Here is a 13,945-nt window from a genome sequence, read left to right as displayed (position 1 = left end):
TTCTGCTTTCTGCAGGCAGTGGGCAGAGCTGCTGGAGCATTTTGGGCAGTGGCAGAAATAGCTGCTGTTTAGCAGAAAGAGCTCCAAGGTAACTGGCAGCGCTCACCACCTGGACTGTTTTCTTGACATTTATTTGCTTTTACTGGCACTCAAATGCCACCTGTCAGGAGAAAACTTTCCATTAAAAAAAAAAAAACAACAACGAAAAACCTAATAAATTTGCCTGACTCAGCAGAAGCCACCCCAGCTGGTATGAGTGGTGCCCTTTGAGGTCTGCTGGGCCTTGCTGTGTGTCTGCAGATAATATACGTGTGTGTCTGTATAGATTAAATATAGATGGCAGCATCCATGATAGCTTAGGGCATGGCTTTCCCAAACTGGATTTTATAGCTGTTGCTGCTGAGAAGCAAACAAGCTGTAAATCCCCAGAATGATTGAATTTTGCTGTCTGGCCCCTCCTTTATGCTGGGCACTGGAGTTGCTGCTGCCCAGTCCTGGGGCACTGCTGGCGAGAAGGAGAATGGGGGGAGTGACTGAGCAGTTTGGGAATGGCATGTACTCCCTGGATACCAAATTCATGGAAATAATGACCCAGCACAATGTTTGCCTCCAGTACTCAATTTTCCTAAGCCTCAGAGAGGTGTGAGGAATTATTTCCTTAGGAAATTTTAGGAGCAAATTCTCGCTGCCTCCTGCCAAGTGTCTGCAGAGTTAACCGGATAGTCTGTTGTTTGCTTGCTCTTGTTTGTTTGGAGGGGTTTTGGCAGTTTTCCTTTCTGCCAGTTCAAGCCACTCAAGCTGCCACTGTCAGCTGGCCGAGCCCTGAGCCGGGGGCTGTCTGGAGCTGCGGGATGTGGCCCCGTGGCAGACGCATGGCACCCATCTGGCGTCTCACCCAAAAGCAGGAGCTCTCCCCGCCTGCTTCCTGTGGTGGGTGGGCAGCCTTGGAAACAGAGGCTGCCACTGCCTGCTGTGCTGTGCTGTCACCTGGGCCACCACTGTCTGACCCCTGGGACAGAGGGGATGTGCCAAGGAGGGCTCAGTCCTGTCCTCCCCGCAGGAAGGAGTACTGGGATGGGAAGAGAACTGCAGAAATTTAGCTTGCTTTTAGCTGAACTGTTTCATAAGGATGAATTTTGTTGGGTGGTGGCTCTGCAGCCCCAAGAGAGGCACGCGAGGCACTGGGATGCTCCTGGTTTTGTGCCCAGTGCTGGGGACACCCAGGAGGTCTTTGGGAAGTCCACTCAGTGCTGTAGCTGGGAAGCACTCTGTAGTATAGATTGTCTGCAAAGATCCCTCTGTGACACTAAAAAGTGAATCAATGAGGTTTTTGTGGGCTCAGGGCACACAGAGCCCACGTGTCAGACAGGAAGGGTGCAGTGCTGTCAGTGTTGTCTCAGCCACTTCTGTTGTTCTTGTGCTCATTACCTGCTGCTCTTCCTGATGGCTCAAAATCTGTCTGTCTCTCTTGCAGCGGAGCTGGAGTTTGTACAGATAATCATAATCGTGGTGGTGATGATGGTGATGGTGGTGGTGATCACGTGTCTGCTGAACCACTACAAACTCTCTGCGCGATCCTTCATCAGCCGGCACAGCCAGGGCAGGCGGCGGGACGAGAACCTCTCCTCAGTAAGTCACACCCTGCTCTTCCAGCCACACGTGCCAGGTGATGTTTGGCCTTGGCATCATCTGTCTCTGTTATTGGGGGTGAGGGGAGCATTTTAGGGGTGCCTCTGGCTCTTTAGGATGCTGCGGGTATGGACAGCCACAGCCTCTGCCTTTACCCTGAGCTTTGCAATTTGGATTTTACGTTAGTAAAGTGACTGCACAAGGCTGCTCTTGGCATGTCCTGCTCCTGAAACCTCCATCCCCAGCTGGTTGAGGTTCACATGCCTTGGTTTAGCAGTCCCAAACTATCCAGTCCTTTGGCTCCAGTTAGTCTCAAGTGTCTGTATAAAAACTTCTGCCTGCCCTGCAGAGGGCAGGAAATCCTGAGTAACTTGCTGCAGTTTTCACCAGTGCTGCTGCCATTACTGCGGTGGAAGGGGCAGAAATCACTTGTCAGCCAGACAAGCAGAGATCTCTCCAAGGGAATGTGCAAGAGGCTCTCTGTAACCCAGACTCCCAGCTTCATAAAAGCCTGAGGAGAAACGTGTGAATTGTACCTCTGACAGGGATTTGAGGGGAAGCCTCACCAGCCTCAAGGCAGATGTTGGTTCATGCAGTTCCCTCAAATGTAGTGGCTCACAGAGACTTAGAAGGATGTATAGAGAAAAGGCATCACATTTTCTTGGAGGGGAGCGTGTACTGTTCACTGCTGCCTCTGTGGCTTTGTCTTCAGTGCAGGGATGTCTTGTAGAGATATTTCTCTTTTTTAGCATTCACCCTGAAGGGTCTTAGAGCTCTTTAAATAGGGCTCCCTCAAGGTCACTGCTGCATGCCCCCTCCTCTGCAGGCTGCCAGGGCAGGCTGGACACGCTGCTGGTGCTCTCTGTGCACTGCTCTGTGTCGGGCTGTGCTCCCCTGAATCAAATCCGTACTTGCTGCAGGGAAAAGATCAAATACAGAGATTGCTTGGGGGCTTTTTCTTCTATTTTTTCTATTTTCTTTCGTCTAATTTTTTTTTTTTGAGAGGGATATCTAAGATCTTTCACTAAGCCAGCCTTCAGCCTTACAGGCTGCCCAGGGCTGTCCCTCTTAGCTGCTGTTTTTGTCACACAGCACACACAGCAGACAGAGGTCCCTTCTTGGCTGCTTTTCGAGGGGGATGCCCCGTGGGAGGGAGAGCTGTGCCAACCCCAGCCCCATTAACCCCTTGTTCTGTGCACTGTGAGCACTGGGCTGTGATCCCAGCTCGGGGTCTGTCCTTGCTGCAGTGGGATGGGAGTGCTGGGAATGCCTCATCCCACGGGATGCCTGATCCCACGTTAAAGCAGCTGGTGTGAGGGTGGAGATGGCTCAGGCACCTCCTTGCTTTGGGGCTCAGAGCCCGGCTCCCCACACATATCCCAGCTCCACCCGGAAATCTTACGTTCCTCTTTCGGTCCCGTGCACCCACTTCCAGCAGCAGCAGGGTGTGGGCATCCAAGCACATGAGTTATTAAAAATAGCAGAAACACTGTTTTTCCATTTTCAGATTCTTTCACTGTATTATCATGTCCAGAATGTTTTACCTGCACAATGCCAAATGTGTCGTTTTACATTTTCAAAGTTCAGCTCGAGCCCTCTTTATTTTAATACAGTAATTTCTGTTTTCTTAAGTGGACTGCTTTTTATTTTCTTTAAAAAGAGATCAGAAGGCTAACATAGAAAGAAAAGAGAAAATCACACGGAGATTGACTAGAAATTTCAGGTTGAATGAAAAATTGACGCTTTAAAAAACAATTCCTCTTTCCCCTTTATTGGTTTTTTTTCTATTTTAAATTTTATCAAGCCAAAATTTCCAGCCATTTTTTGGCTCAGCTCTGTTACTTATTCAGCCTTCAGGCACATCAGTGATTAAATGGCTTTCCAGCAGTGTTTGACCTCTGTGCCTCTGCTTGACCCCAGTGAGGATGTGGAGTCTTTAAAACGTTTTTTGGAGCTAAGGAGAGAAATAGGAATGTATAATTTCGGGGGTTTTAAAAATTTTTTTCCCATCTTTATGGTTGTTCCCCATGTCCTGCCCTGTCCATGCTGTGCACGCAGCACTGATGGAGTGGCAGTAGAGATTCCTTGTGGTCCCAGCACCCTCCTGATGGGACAGAGAAGCCCCTCGTGGGCTGACAAGCAGGAAGCTCGTTACAGGGGGATCCTGTATATATTATTATAAGCATAATAAACACCTTAAAGGCAGCACCTTTCATGTCAGTGGAAAACAGTCTGAAGGAGGGCTAGAGCCTGGCAGGCAGAGGCCAGGCTGGGCTGGATGCTGGTTTATGCAATCCATTAAACTTGCACTGAACTTTTTAAATCCCAAACTTCATTTTGGTGTCGTGACCGCAGACGGGCACTGGAGCTGCATTCGCGCTTTTCATCTGCTGAAATATTAAAGCAGTTCATCCCATGGTCAGGATGCTGCTGGGTCTGCTGGAGTTGTCCTTTTTTGTTGCTGCAGCTCAAAAATTACAGCTGAAGGAGAAATTAATTTCCCTAAAGGGTTTTTTAATGCGGCTCTCACTGGCAAGCAGTTTTTGTATTGCTTCATGCGTTTCTCCATCACCGTTCTTGCTGTACTTAAACTTGTCTCCCCATGACAAGTACCTTTTATTTTCCAGAACTAAGAATATCTAAGAAATGCTACTGATAACTTTTTTTTCCTTTTAGAATGGCATTTTCTCTGCACCGTTGTAACAGTGGTATCCCTCTCCCCCAAGAAACAGTACCCCCAAAATAGAAAATGAGTCTTCCTGAAGGCTCAGATACTTAATCTGCACCATGCAGCCTTACAGAGAAAATTCTCTGACATCACTAAAACAAGTAGTTCTAAAAAAAGTTGAAGATTGATGTCTAAAAAGACATTTAAAAGTAATTTTAGGTTCTGCAGCAAGTCCTGCAATACTTGCAGAGGCTTTTACAGCTGTGTTGCTCACCAGACAGCAGAATCTCACCTTTCATTTCAGAAACCTGTGGCTTTCTAGGCTGTTCATTGTTGAGATGGATTCAAGTCTTAAATATTCTGAAAATCAGAGGTGGGTGAGGAGAGGTTGAGGATCTGCAGTGATGTTGCTCATGCAGTTTTTCTTGGCTCAGTGGGGCTGTGGAGCCATCCCAGGGCCAAAGTAAAGGCTCAAAGCAGGGATGTATCCTGTCCCTGGGGCTTTATCCTCCTCTGACTACTGATTTGCAGCACTTTTTATCTTGCTATGGAGTTTTTAGGGGAGCTGAGCTGCTCCCTAGATGGCTTCATGGTAGTGTGTGAGGCAGGGATTGATTTTGGGGAGCACTGGGTGCCTGTGGTCGATCAGCTGTGGGCGCAGGAGTCCTGGAGAGGTGGTTAATAATGGCTGCAGAGACCCAGCTCCTACAGAAAATGGGTCTCCTGTCTGCTCCTCCTCTCTCTGCACATCCCATTTTAATGCTGTTTCTGCTACTCTTGCATCCACGTGTTGCCCAGGACATCATTCCTGGACCTCATCTGCACAAACAGATGAATGGTGTGTGAGCCAGAGCTTTGATTCCAAGCACAGGGGCAGGATCTCAGTGAGGCTCTGGGTGCGTGGGCACTTTGGGGTAGGGCATGTTTGGGGTGGAGCAGCCCTGCCCATCACCTGCCACAGCAGGATGTCCCAGCTGAGCCTGGCAGGGCTGGGAAGCACCAGGAATCTCACCAGCCACCCTCGTGGGAGCTGGTTGACATCACTCCCGGGAAAGGGGGGAGCAGATGGGATATTGCCATGGCACTGCCCACTGCCAAGTTAAATATAAAACATCTAGCAGAAGGCAGCGGGGTACTCGCTGCTCAGGAAGTCTGCCACGGGGGCATGGCAAAGTAAACACAATTTTGGGAGACTTCCCGCTCCTGCCCACTGCTTTGGTGTCCTTTGGGATGAGGTGACAGGCTGGCAGTGCCTGTGGTGGCACTGGAAATCCTCCCTGAGCCCTTTGGTGTCGATGCCTGAGCCCAGAGCTGGAGGTGAGGATTTGTCCTGTGGCACATGCAGTTCCTCTTGGATCTTTTGGCTGCTGGGGGAGTTCGACTGCAGACTCTCCCTGCAGGCAAGAAATCCATGTAAAATGGACCAGACTAAACAGTCGATGCCTGTGTAAACAATTGCATGTTGGAATCCCGAGGTCTGGAATGAAACAGGGCTGTCTTGCTCGGGAAGGGCCATGGGGCTGCAGCTCAGCCAGCACATTCCTCAGCTGCGGCCAGGGAGCTGCTGGCATGGTGGCACTTCACCTCTGCTCCAAGGAGGAGCTCCTGAAAGCCCCGTGGAGAAGGGGGAAGGCTCTGGGCTGTCTCATTCCCAAAATCGCTGTTTTCCTTGCACTGGCACCAGCCCTGCCTTGAGGTTTGTGTGCAGAGCTCAGCTTCAAAACACAGAACCTGATGGATTTTCTCTGTACCTGATATCACATCCTGTGCCAAAGGAGAAAATACATTCCAGCATTGGGGAAAAATGAGAAAACAGGAGGGTGGGGGTATAATGGGTGATTTCTCTGGAGGTTTTAATGTGGTGCTGGTGCTGTGTTTGGGGCAGGTAGAGAAATAGGAGTTCTCATAGGAGGAAGGTGAGTGGTTTCCTCAGCCCAGCCTCTCAGTGCAACACTTAAAGGGGTTTCTTTTTCCCTTGGCATTTTTTTTTCCACTGGTGCTAAATACTTCTGCCTGTGCCTGGCTTACTAGTGCCAGAACTGGAGATTCACCTGCAAGGAACTGGGAAGTTCCAAATTATAATTACAAGCCTTCTGGCTGTTTTCCTCCAGCTCTGCCTGCCAGAGGGATGTTGCTATATCTGAATATTAGCAATATTTAAATATTGCAGTTCCTAAGGCAAAAAAGTCTGGGGTGAACTGTGCGTGCTCAGAGTATCACCAGCAGATGGGAGGAACCTTTGTTTGTTTGTTTGTTTTGATCATGAATTGTAAACTAGTCTCAGGGTTTGGGGGAAATTGTGGCTTCACCCTGCCTGGGGTTGTTGGCACTGAGGTTTGGATCTCGGGATCAGGGTGATGCTTGCAGTGTAAGAAAGCCTCTACACTTCATTCCCTCAGTCTATTTAAGCCAAGGACCATTTACTCTTTGGGGAAAAAATACTCTGAAACCATCCTGTTGCTACAGAGTTTTTTTCTTCTTTTTTTTTTTAGCCAAATCAAAATTAGTCTTAACATTTGGTTATTCACTTATTATCTTTATTTTCCCATGATGTCTGTGGTTGTGAGCATCAGAATGTGGGTGTGAGGGGTTTTTTTGGTTTTTGTTGGTTTTTTTCTTTCTTTTTTTTTTTTTTTTTTTTAAATCTTGTCATTATTTCATGGAGCATTTTTTGATGTCTTGTGAATCACCCACGGCTCATGGATCACAAATTGAAAAATACTCCTCTGGCATGTTTGAACCAGGGAAAGAGCCATGCTGGGGGTGTGGGGGTGGGAGGGGGGAAGTCTGCAAATGGGAGAGGGTTGTTTGGTAGTGCTGTTCTCATCATTCATTCTGCAAACGATCCATTAAATGGAGATGGAGGTGCAAGAGGAGGGAAGTTTTGGTTGGAAGGGGTGTTTTCAGTGGCCATGGGGTGATGCTGGAGCAGGTACCCACACGATGCCCGGCACACGATTGTGGTTGGAGGTGCTGGTTGGAGTTGGTGTTGGCGGGGCAGGAACACCTTGGAGGCAGTGTCTTCTCTAGGTGACACCTGGCACAAGCTGTTTGCAGCAGGAGCTAAAACCCCTGGCATCACTCACCCTGGCCTCTCTTCTCCTTTCCCACGCAGGAGGGAAGCCTGTGGCCTTCGGAAAGCACCGTGTCGGGGACCGGCATCACCGAGGTGAGGATGCCGCGGGCGCCGCCGCCCGTCCCGCTGTCCCGCTGTGCCCCAGCACCTCCCGCCTCTCACCCCCTCTTCTTTCCTCTGCTCTCCCTTCCAGCAGCAGATCTACACCCCGCGGCCCAGCGAGCGCCTGGCAGTGCCCTCCTTCCTGCAGAGGGACCGCTTCAACCGGTTCCAGCCCACGTACCCGTACCTGCAGCACGAGATCGACCTGCCGCCCACCATCTCGCTGTCGGACGGCGAGGAGCCCCCGCCCTACCAGGGACCCTGCACGCTGCAGCTGCGCGACCCCGAGCAGCAGATGGAGCTCAACAGGGAGTCCGTGCGGGCCCCCCCAAACAGAACCATCTTCGACAGTGACTTGATAGATAACTCCGTGTTCGGGGGGCCGTGCCCCCCCAGCAGTAACTCTGGCATCAGCGCCACCTGCTACGGCAGCAGCGGCAGGATGGAGGGGCCGCCGCCGACCTACAGCGAGGTGATCGGCCACTACCCCGGCTCCACCTTCTACCAGCACCAGCAGAACAACAACGGGATGCCCCCCATCTTGGAGGGCAGCAGACTCCATCCCTCACAGATCAATGGCCTTGAGAGCACAACGACGACGACGACGACGACGACGGCGTGGAACAAAGAGAAAGAGAAACAAAAAGGGCACCCCTTTTAAAAAAAAATAGAAAAAAAAGGAAAAATGAAAAAAAAAAAGGCAAGAAAGAAACACTCTGCACTTCTCATTAAAAGGAAAAGGAGAGAGAGAGAGTTGAGGAAGATGAGTAAAGAAAAAAAAAAAGAAGCCCTTCCCCATCTCTCCGTGTATAAATATTTACTTGTTATGTCTGGTCTGAATGCACAAGCCTACCAAGCTTGCAAAAACATTTCTTTATTGAGCTGTGTCTAGACGTTTAAAAAGGAAAAAAAAATTCAACTGTAGTCTTTTTTTTTTGTTTGTTTCTAGTTGGGCTGTGTGTGAATGCTTTTTTTTCTTTTGTTTGATTATTTCACTTATCTTTAAAAACAAAATATTTGCACAAAAACCATTTTGTTTAAAGATCTGCAATATAAATATATAAATATATATTAAAAATAAGAGAAAGTGTATGTGTAAGGAGCAGGAGTATTTTTGTATTAGAAGAGGCCTATTCAAAAAAAAAAAGTTGTTTTCTGAACTAGAAGAAAAATGGCAATTTTTTGAGTGCCAACTCAAAAAGCATGTATTACATTGTAAAAAAACAAAAAACAAAAAAAAAATCAAAAGCAGGGGTTTAGAGTTATTTATATAAATGTTGAAATTTTGCACTATTTTTTAATATAAATATGTCAGTGCTTGTGTTGGTCAAAGCCTCTATCATGTCTACCATGAACCTGTTAAGGGATCTATGTGGAAGTGAAGAACAAAGTAGCTGGAAGGGGAGGAGGATCGCTGGAGTGGAGATGCCAGCCCTGGGAGGAGCGGTGAGCGAGACTGCAGCTTATGCAAATCCTTAATTTCCAGAGTCCCTGCGTGTGGCTGCCGACAGCCACGGCTTTTTTACATTCCCTACAAAGCAAGAGGAGTTGGTGTTTGTCTGTCTGTCATCCGGTAGGATTATTGGAGTAACAAGGTAAAATGAAAACTCCCTGCTTCCCGCAGTCAGGAATGACTGAAGCAGGCAAAAATTACTTGATTTTTTCTTTTTTTTTTTTCTTTTTTTTTTTCCTTTTTTTTTTTTTTTTTTTTTTTGGACAACCTCTAACTTTTTGGAGGGGAGGGTGGTGGGGGTTGAGAATAAACTTCTGTGTCTGAAGGAACAAAAGTGTTTTTTGGTTTATTTCTTTCCATGTTCAACTGAAGGGCCCTGTTGGAGCCAAAGCGGTGGTTGTGGAAGTCGATGTGAGGAACTGGTAACGCACCCAGTGGCTGCCCTTCAGCTGGGTTTAAATGTCTCCTTGAAAGGACGAGGTGGAAAGTGTGGTGGTGGTGAACATCATTTTCATTTTGTTTCAACCTCCCAAACCTCAGTTTGGGATAAACGGGCGCAGCCGCGTCCCGCGGCGCCGCCGTCCCTGGTTGTCGCTATTTTTGACGTTTGTTATCCAGCTAAAGAGGCACCAGGTACAGCAGATGGAAATGAATCTGCTCCTGTGTTGTATTAATTAAAGGCTACAAAAATAATGCTTAAGGCTTTAGAAGCAACCCCCCCTTTCCTCTTCTGGGATGTCTCCCCCCCAGGTCCCGCTGCCCTCCCACCGCGGGCGTTGCGCGTGGTTCATTTCTCTTGGTTTCGGAAGCGCTTTGTCCTGCTCTGCTCTTGTTTACATTTTCTGTCACCTCGGTGTCTGGTAGGGGCCTCACCCTCTTGGTGAATTCGTAGGTGACTGAGTGAGTGAGTGGGAACCCTGAGAGAGCGAGGGGGAGAAGGCAAAAGGGAAGAATCCTGTTGTGGGTCCCGTCTCTCCGAGCATGAGGAAGGGTCGGTAGGGAGCCACAGAGAGCGAGGGTTTTACAAGGGGGTGTGATTTGATTTCCTGCAGGATGCTATCTAGTAGAGTGACATAAATGAAAGATATAAAGGCAATAACTCTTGTTTTTAAGCAACTTTTTTATTACTTGAAAAAGAAAAAAAACATAACCATGAGAACGGTTTTGAAGTTCTGACCATTTGAACAATATTTATATATATTTTAAAGAAGATGATGAATAGCTGAACTTGAAGTTTGATCATTATTTTTTTGCTTTTTTTGCCTTTTTTTTTATTTCTGCCTAGAAATAGTCCTGTACCTTCTCAATACTTCAAACTGCTTTTCCACAGCTCTTGAAATCTTCATAGTTTTACAGTCACGTAACCTAAATTTTGATGACAAAAAAAAAAGAAAAAAAAAGAAAAAAAAGCCACAAAAGAGAAAGGAATAAATGCAAAGGAATAAATCTAGTGTGTCATGAAAGGTACAAAATGGTGAATTTGTACGAGTTTTTAAAATGTATCTTTCCTTTATGTAACATGTCTATTTAGTGCCTTATTAAACAAACAGTAACCCTCCCTTATTAGAGAGGGGGACACAAATCATCGTTAGCAGTACAAGTAACCAGCGTCTGGTCTCTTGCTCCTTTGGACCTTGCATTCACTTTTCCAGTCCCTTTTTCCCGGAGCAGCTCCCTGTGCCTGGCCACACCTGCTGCTCCCTTGGCCGCTGCTCTGCTCCGACTGTTCTTAGGGAACTTGAACACGTTTTATGCACATTATCCTACCCGGGGAGGTAGGAATCTGTGGTGGATATTGTACATGAGATACCAACCAAAAGAGAAAGCGAAATATAATATCTACTGCCCTCTTGAGCCAAAATGCGTGAATAGTGTTGTTGGGGTTGGGTGTGTTTGTTTTTTTGTTTTGTTTTTTGGGGAGGGAGGGGGGTGTTGTTCAGTGATCTGAACTAGTTTTGTTTGCTATTAAAAAAATACGGTTACCTCAGCAGATTTTGGGTGGAATATGCATCACATGTTTAAAACTGAGCAGTGAGTAAAGAGGTGGTGTGGGGACCAGAGGTTGTTAAGAAATGAGATTGTGTTGTCACAGGGTGTCACCTGGCCACCAAACCCCATGGAAAAGTCAGGGAAGTGGGCAGGGGCTGGATAGGCACAGAGGGGGAGTGGGAGAGGGTCTGAAGATGCAGTGCAATTGAACCCAGCTCTCATGCTTGAAAGTCCTCAAAATTTCAACCAATTCTCTTTTCCTCCTATTTTTTTCCCTCCCTTCCCAGTCCTCTCCCCGTGTGAGCTTTTATTTGTCTAGTGTCACCCCAAGCTCTGCGCTTGAGTGATCAGTTTGTTGAGTTCCTGGGTCCAGTTTCATTTACCTCTTTCTCTAGTTTGGGGAGCTTAATGAGTGTGAAATGGGGTGGCTCATCAACACCAAATTTCTGTTGTAAATGATGCCTTTCAGCCCATCCATGCACAAACCCCAAGCTGCCACCTTTCCCTGGTCTGCTGCAGCTCCAGTGGGGAGAGCCCCAGGTCCCAGGCAGTGGGTGCAGCTCCTCAGCAGAGCTCAGCTGTTATCTTTTGTCTTTCTTCTGTCCATCCCTCTCTTTGCAGTCCCGAGAACTGTGTATTTCAAGTGCAGATACCAGATCTGGGGCCCAGATCAACTCCAAGTTCTGAATGGGCGTTTAGAAATAATGGTCTGTTCTTTTTTATTATTATTATTGTTGTTGTTGTTGTTGTATTGTTGTTATTATTATTATTACTACTATTTAATGTTACTTTTTGCCTCGGGGTCCATTTCTTCCCCATTCCCATGTCCCGAATTGCCACCAAGGCAGGGAATTTGCTTTGCACACCCTTGCTGATGTTCCTCTGGCCTTGGTGCAGCTCAGTGGAGAGCAGTGCTAGAGTGTCCTGCAGCTGCCAGCACAGAGATTCAGGCCCCTTAAAAGTGATTTATTTTTAAAGAAATACAGAAGAATCAAAGCATTGCTGATGCTTAGCAACCTCATGTCCTAGCCTGCCTTTTTGCTCGGAGTTTTAAGTCGCGTTAGCTTTAAAAGGGGTTGTTGATCTTACAGAGTTTCTTGGCTTACAGTACGGCAAACAGCATCCCTAAAGTGCCCCCAAACCTCACTGGCCTGGAATGAGAACGTGGCTTTATTGATTCTGGTGGGGTGGAAGGATGGGTTTCATTTGGGGCTGACACTGGTCAAACATGTGTTCCCTTCACAACCCTTGGTTACACCGGTTTGAAGACTCAGCTTTACTAATCCAGTGTGTTGTTTCCATAAGTGTTACAAAATTCATTCTGTCTTAAGTGGGGTCTAAGGAAATCCAATTGCTTTCTGGAGAATCACCCTTTTGTATGTGTATTGAATTATAAAATTGCACTAACTGCTATATTAAAAAAATAAAGAAATCAAAGCCCAATGTTTTTCCTAAGGATTGGGAAAAGACTGAATCAGATGTGTAGCATTAACAGTGCTAGGCCAGAACAGAATGAATTTTAATCTCTTCTGTCTCTGAACTGCTCAGAGATTTTCTGTGTACAACACATAGCTACAAATAAAAACAAAACAAAAAGAAGTTTTCCAGAAACTGCGCTTCAAATTTTTGCTGTACTATAGAAGCTCATGAAGGACAACATTAAAGTCCTAATTTGCCTGCCTTATAGACACATTTCATTGTATTAATATTTTCTTAAACTTCCAGTTGCATTGTGTTGGCTTTGGAGTTTGTTATAGGCAGTCCTGTATCCTGAGTTCTGTTCAATTTAAACTTATGTAAACTATTGACAGCACATGCAATGCAGTACTTATCTATATTTTGCTGTTTTAGTATGAATATGTACTCTGATGCCAATTTACAAAAATCTGTTGTAAACGCTTCTTGTGTACCAGTAACCAATAGTGGCAATTATATGTCATTCTAAAAGCTGCAATACTTATACAATAAATTTTACAATACTTTGGAAAATTTGCCTTCACCTTTTGCTTTGTTACCCGAAAAAAAAGAAAAAAAAAAAGAAAAAATCAGGGTTTGTCAACACAATGTAATTTCAGTTTTCCTATTTTTTTTCTGGAATGTTGGAAAATGAATCTGCTCAGTTTTGGATATTTGTGTGGGTTCCCCCCTTCCTCGTTCCGAAGCACGGCCCCAGCTCTGTGTTGCCACCCGTGCTGTCCCCGTGGAGCTGTAGCTGGTTCCTGGTGCATTTGCATGCCCCATGTGTGTGTGTGCACGTACAGCTCTTTCCTCTGGAGCAGATCAGGTGCATGAACAGCTCTTTCCTTTGGAGCAGGTCAGGTGGCACAGCTCCAAGCCCAGAAGAAGCATTCCTGGTTTGCACCACTCTGTCCAACACTCCTGGTCCTGCCTTTCAGCCGAGAACGTCACTGATGGTCAGAAGGTCTTAACTTGAATGACGTCAATCAACAAGAGCTGCACAGATTGACTCAAATCCTAAGCACAGAGAATTTGTGTGACTTTTTTTTTTTTCCTTTCTGAAACTGTGGTCAAATTGCAGTGATCACATCATTAAAGCGATTGAAAACTTGACTGTTTGCAGGGGGTTTTCTTTTGTGTGTCTGAAGGGTGGATGTCCTGTAGGTTCACCCAGACCTTGGGTTTCCCCCTGGGGCTGAGGGATGTTGAGTCATTAATCCCTGGGGTTTGCTGCTAGCTCTGCCCAAGCCCTTGCTCTCCCCAGCCCTTCTCTCTGTCTGGTCACAAATCTCTGTTCCGGGTGGCAGCACTGCTAAAAGTGTTAAAAAAGTTAAAAGTGGCCCCTGGCTTTGACTAGCAGCTCCTCCAGCTTGGGCAAGTGGTGGACACTCGGCTTTGATTTGGGCATGAGGAGCTCCTGTCGGCTTCAGCAGGATGCTGGGATGTTCTGCCTGTCCAGTTATTTGCAACACAGCCCCAGGCCGATGGTGAGTTGGGAGAATATCTCTGGTAAGGAATAAAAGCAGATTAACTGCAGCCCAGGGAGGAGAAGCCCAAACCCACCCCTCCA

At 46.8% G+C, this 13,945-nt stretch overlaps 1 protein-coding gene across 4 annotated transcripts in view; it reads left to right on the top strand.

Moving 5' to 3' along the window:
• PMEPA1 (prostate transmembrane protein, androgen induced 1) overlaps positions 1–12,961 on the top strand; it is a 43,878-nt gene extending 30,917 nt beyond the window's left edge. For 2 of the 4 annotated variants that reach the window (XM_084218053.1, XM_084218051.1), the window contains 3 exons: positions 1,475–1,629; positions 7,413–7,466; positions 7,567–12,961. In XM_084218053.1, coding sequence (XP_084074179.1) covers positions 1,475–1,629; positions 7,413–7,466; positions 7,567–8,136 — 779 coding nt within the window. In that variant the 3' untranslated portion in view covers positions 8,137–12,961. The remainder of the gene's footprint in view (positions 1–1,474; positions 1,630–7,412; positions 7,467–7,566) is intronic. The other 2 variants (XM_084218052.1, XM_084218054.1) reach the window with 2 other exon arrangements.
• The last annotated feature ends 984 nt before the right edge of the window (positions 12,962–13,945 follow it).

This window comes from Fringilla coelebs (genome assembly GCF_963513975.1).
Source record: "Fringilla coelebs genome assembly, chromosome: 18".
In the NCBI taxonomy this organism is placed as follows: domain Eukaryota; kingdom Metazoa; phylum Chordata; class Aves; order Passeriformes; family Fringillidae; genus Fringilla; species Fringilla coelebs.
Note: the sequence above shows the minus strand (reverse complement) of the source record. Positions and strands in the feature narration are given on the sequence as shown.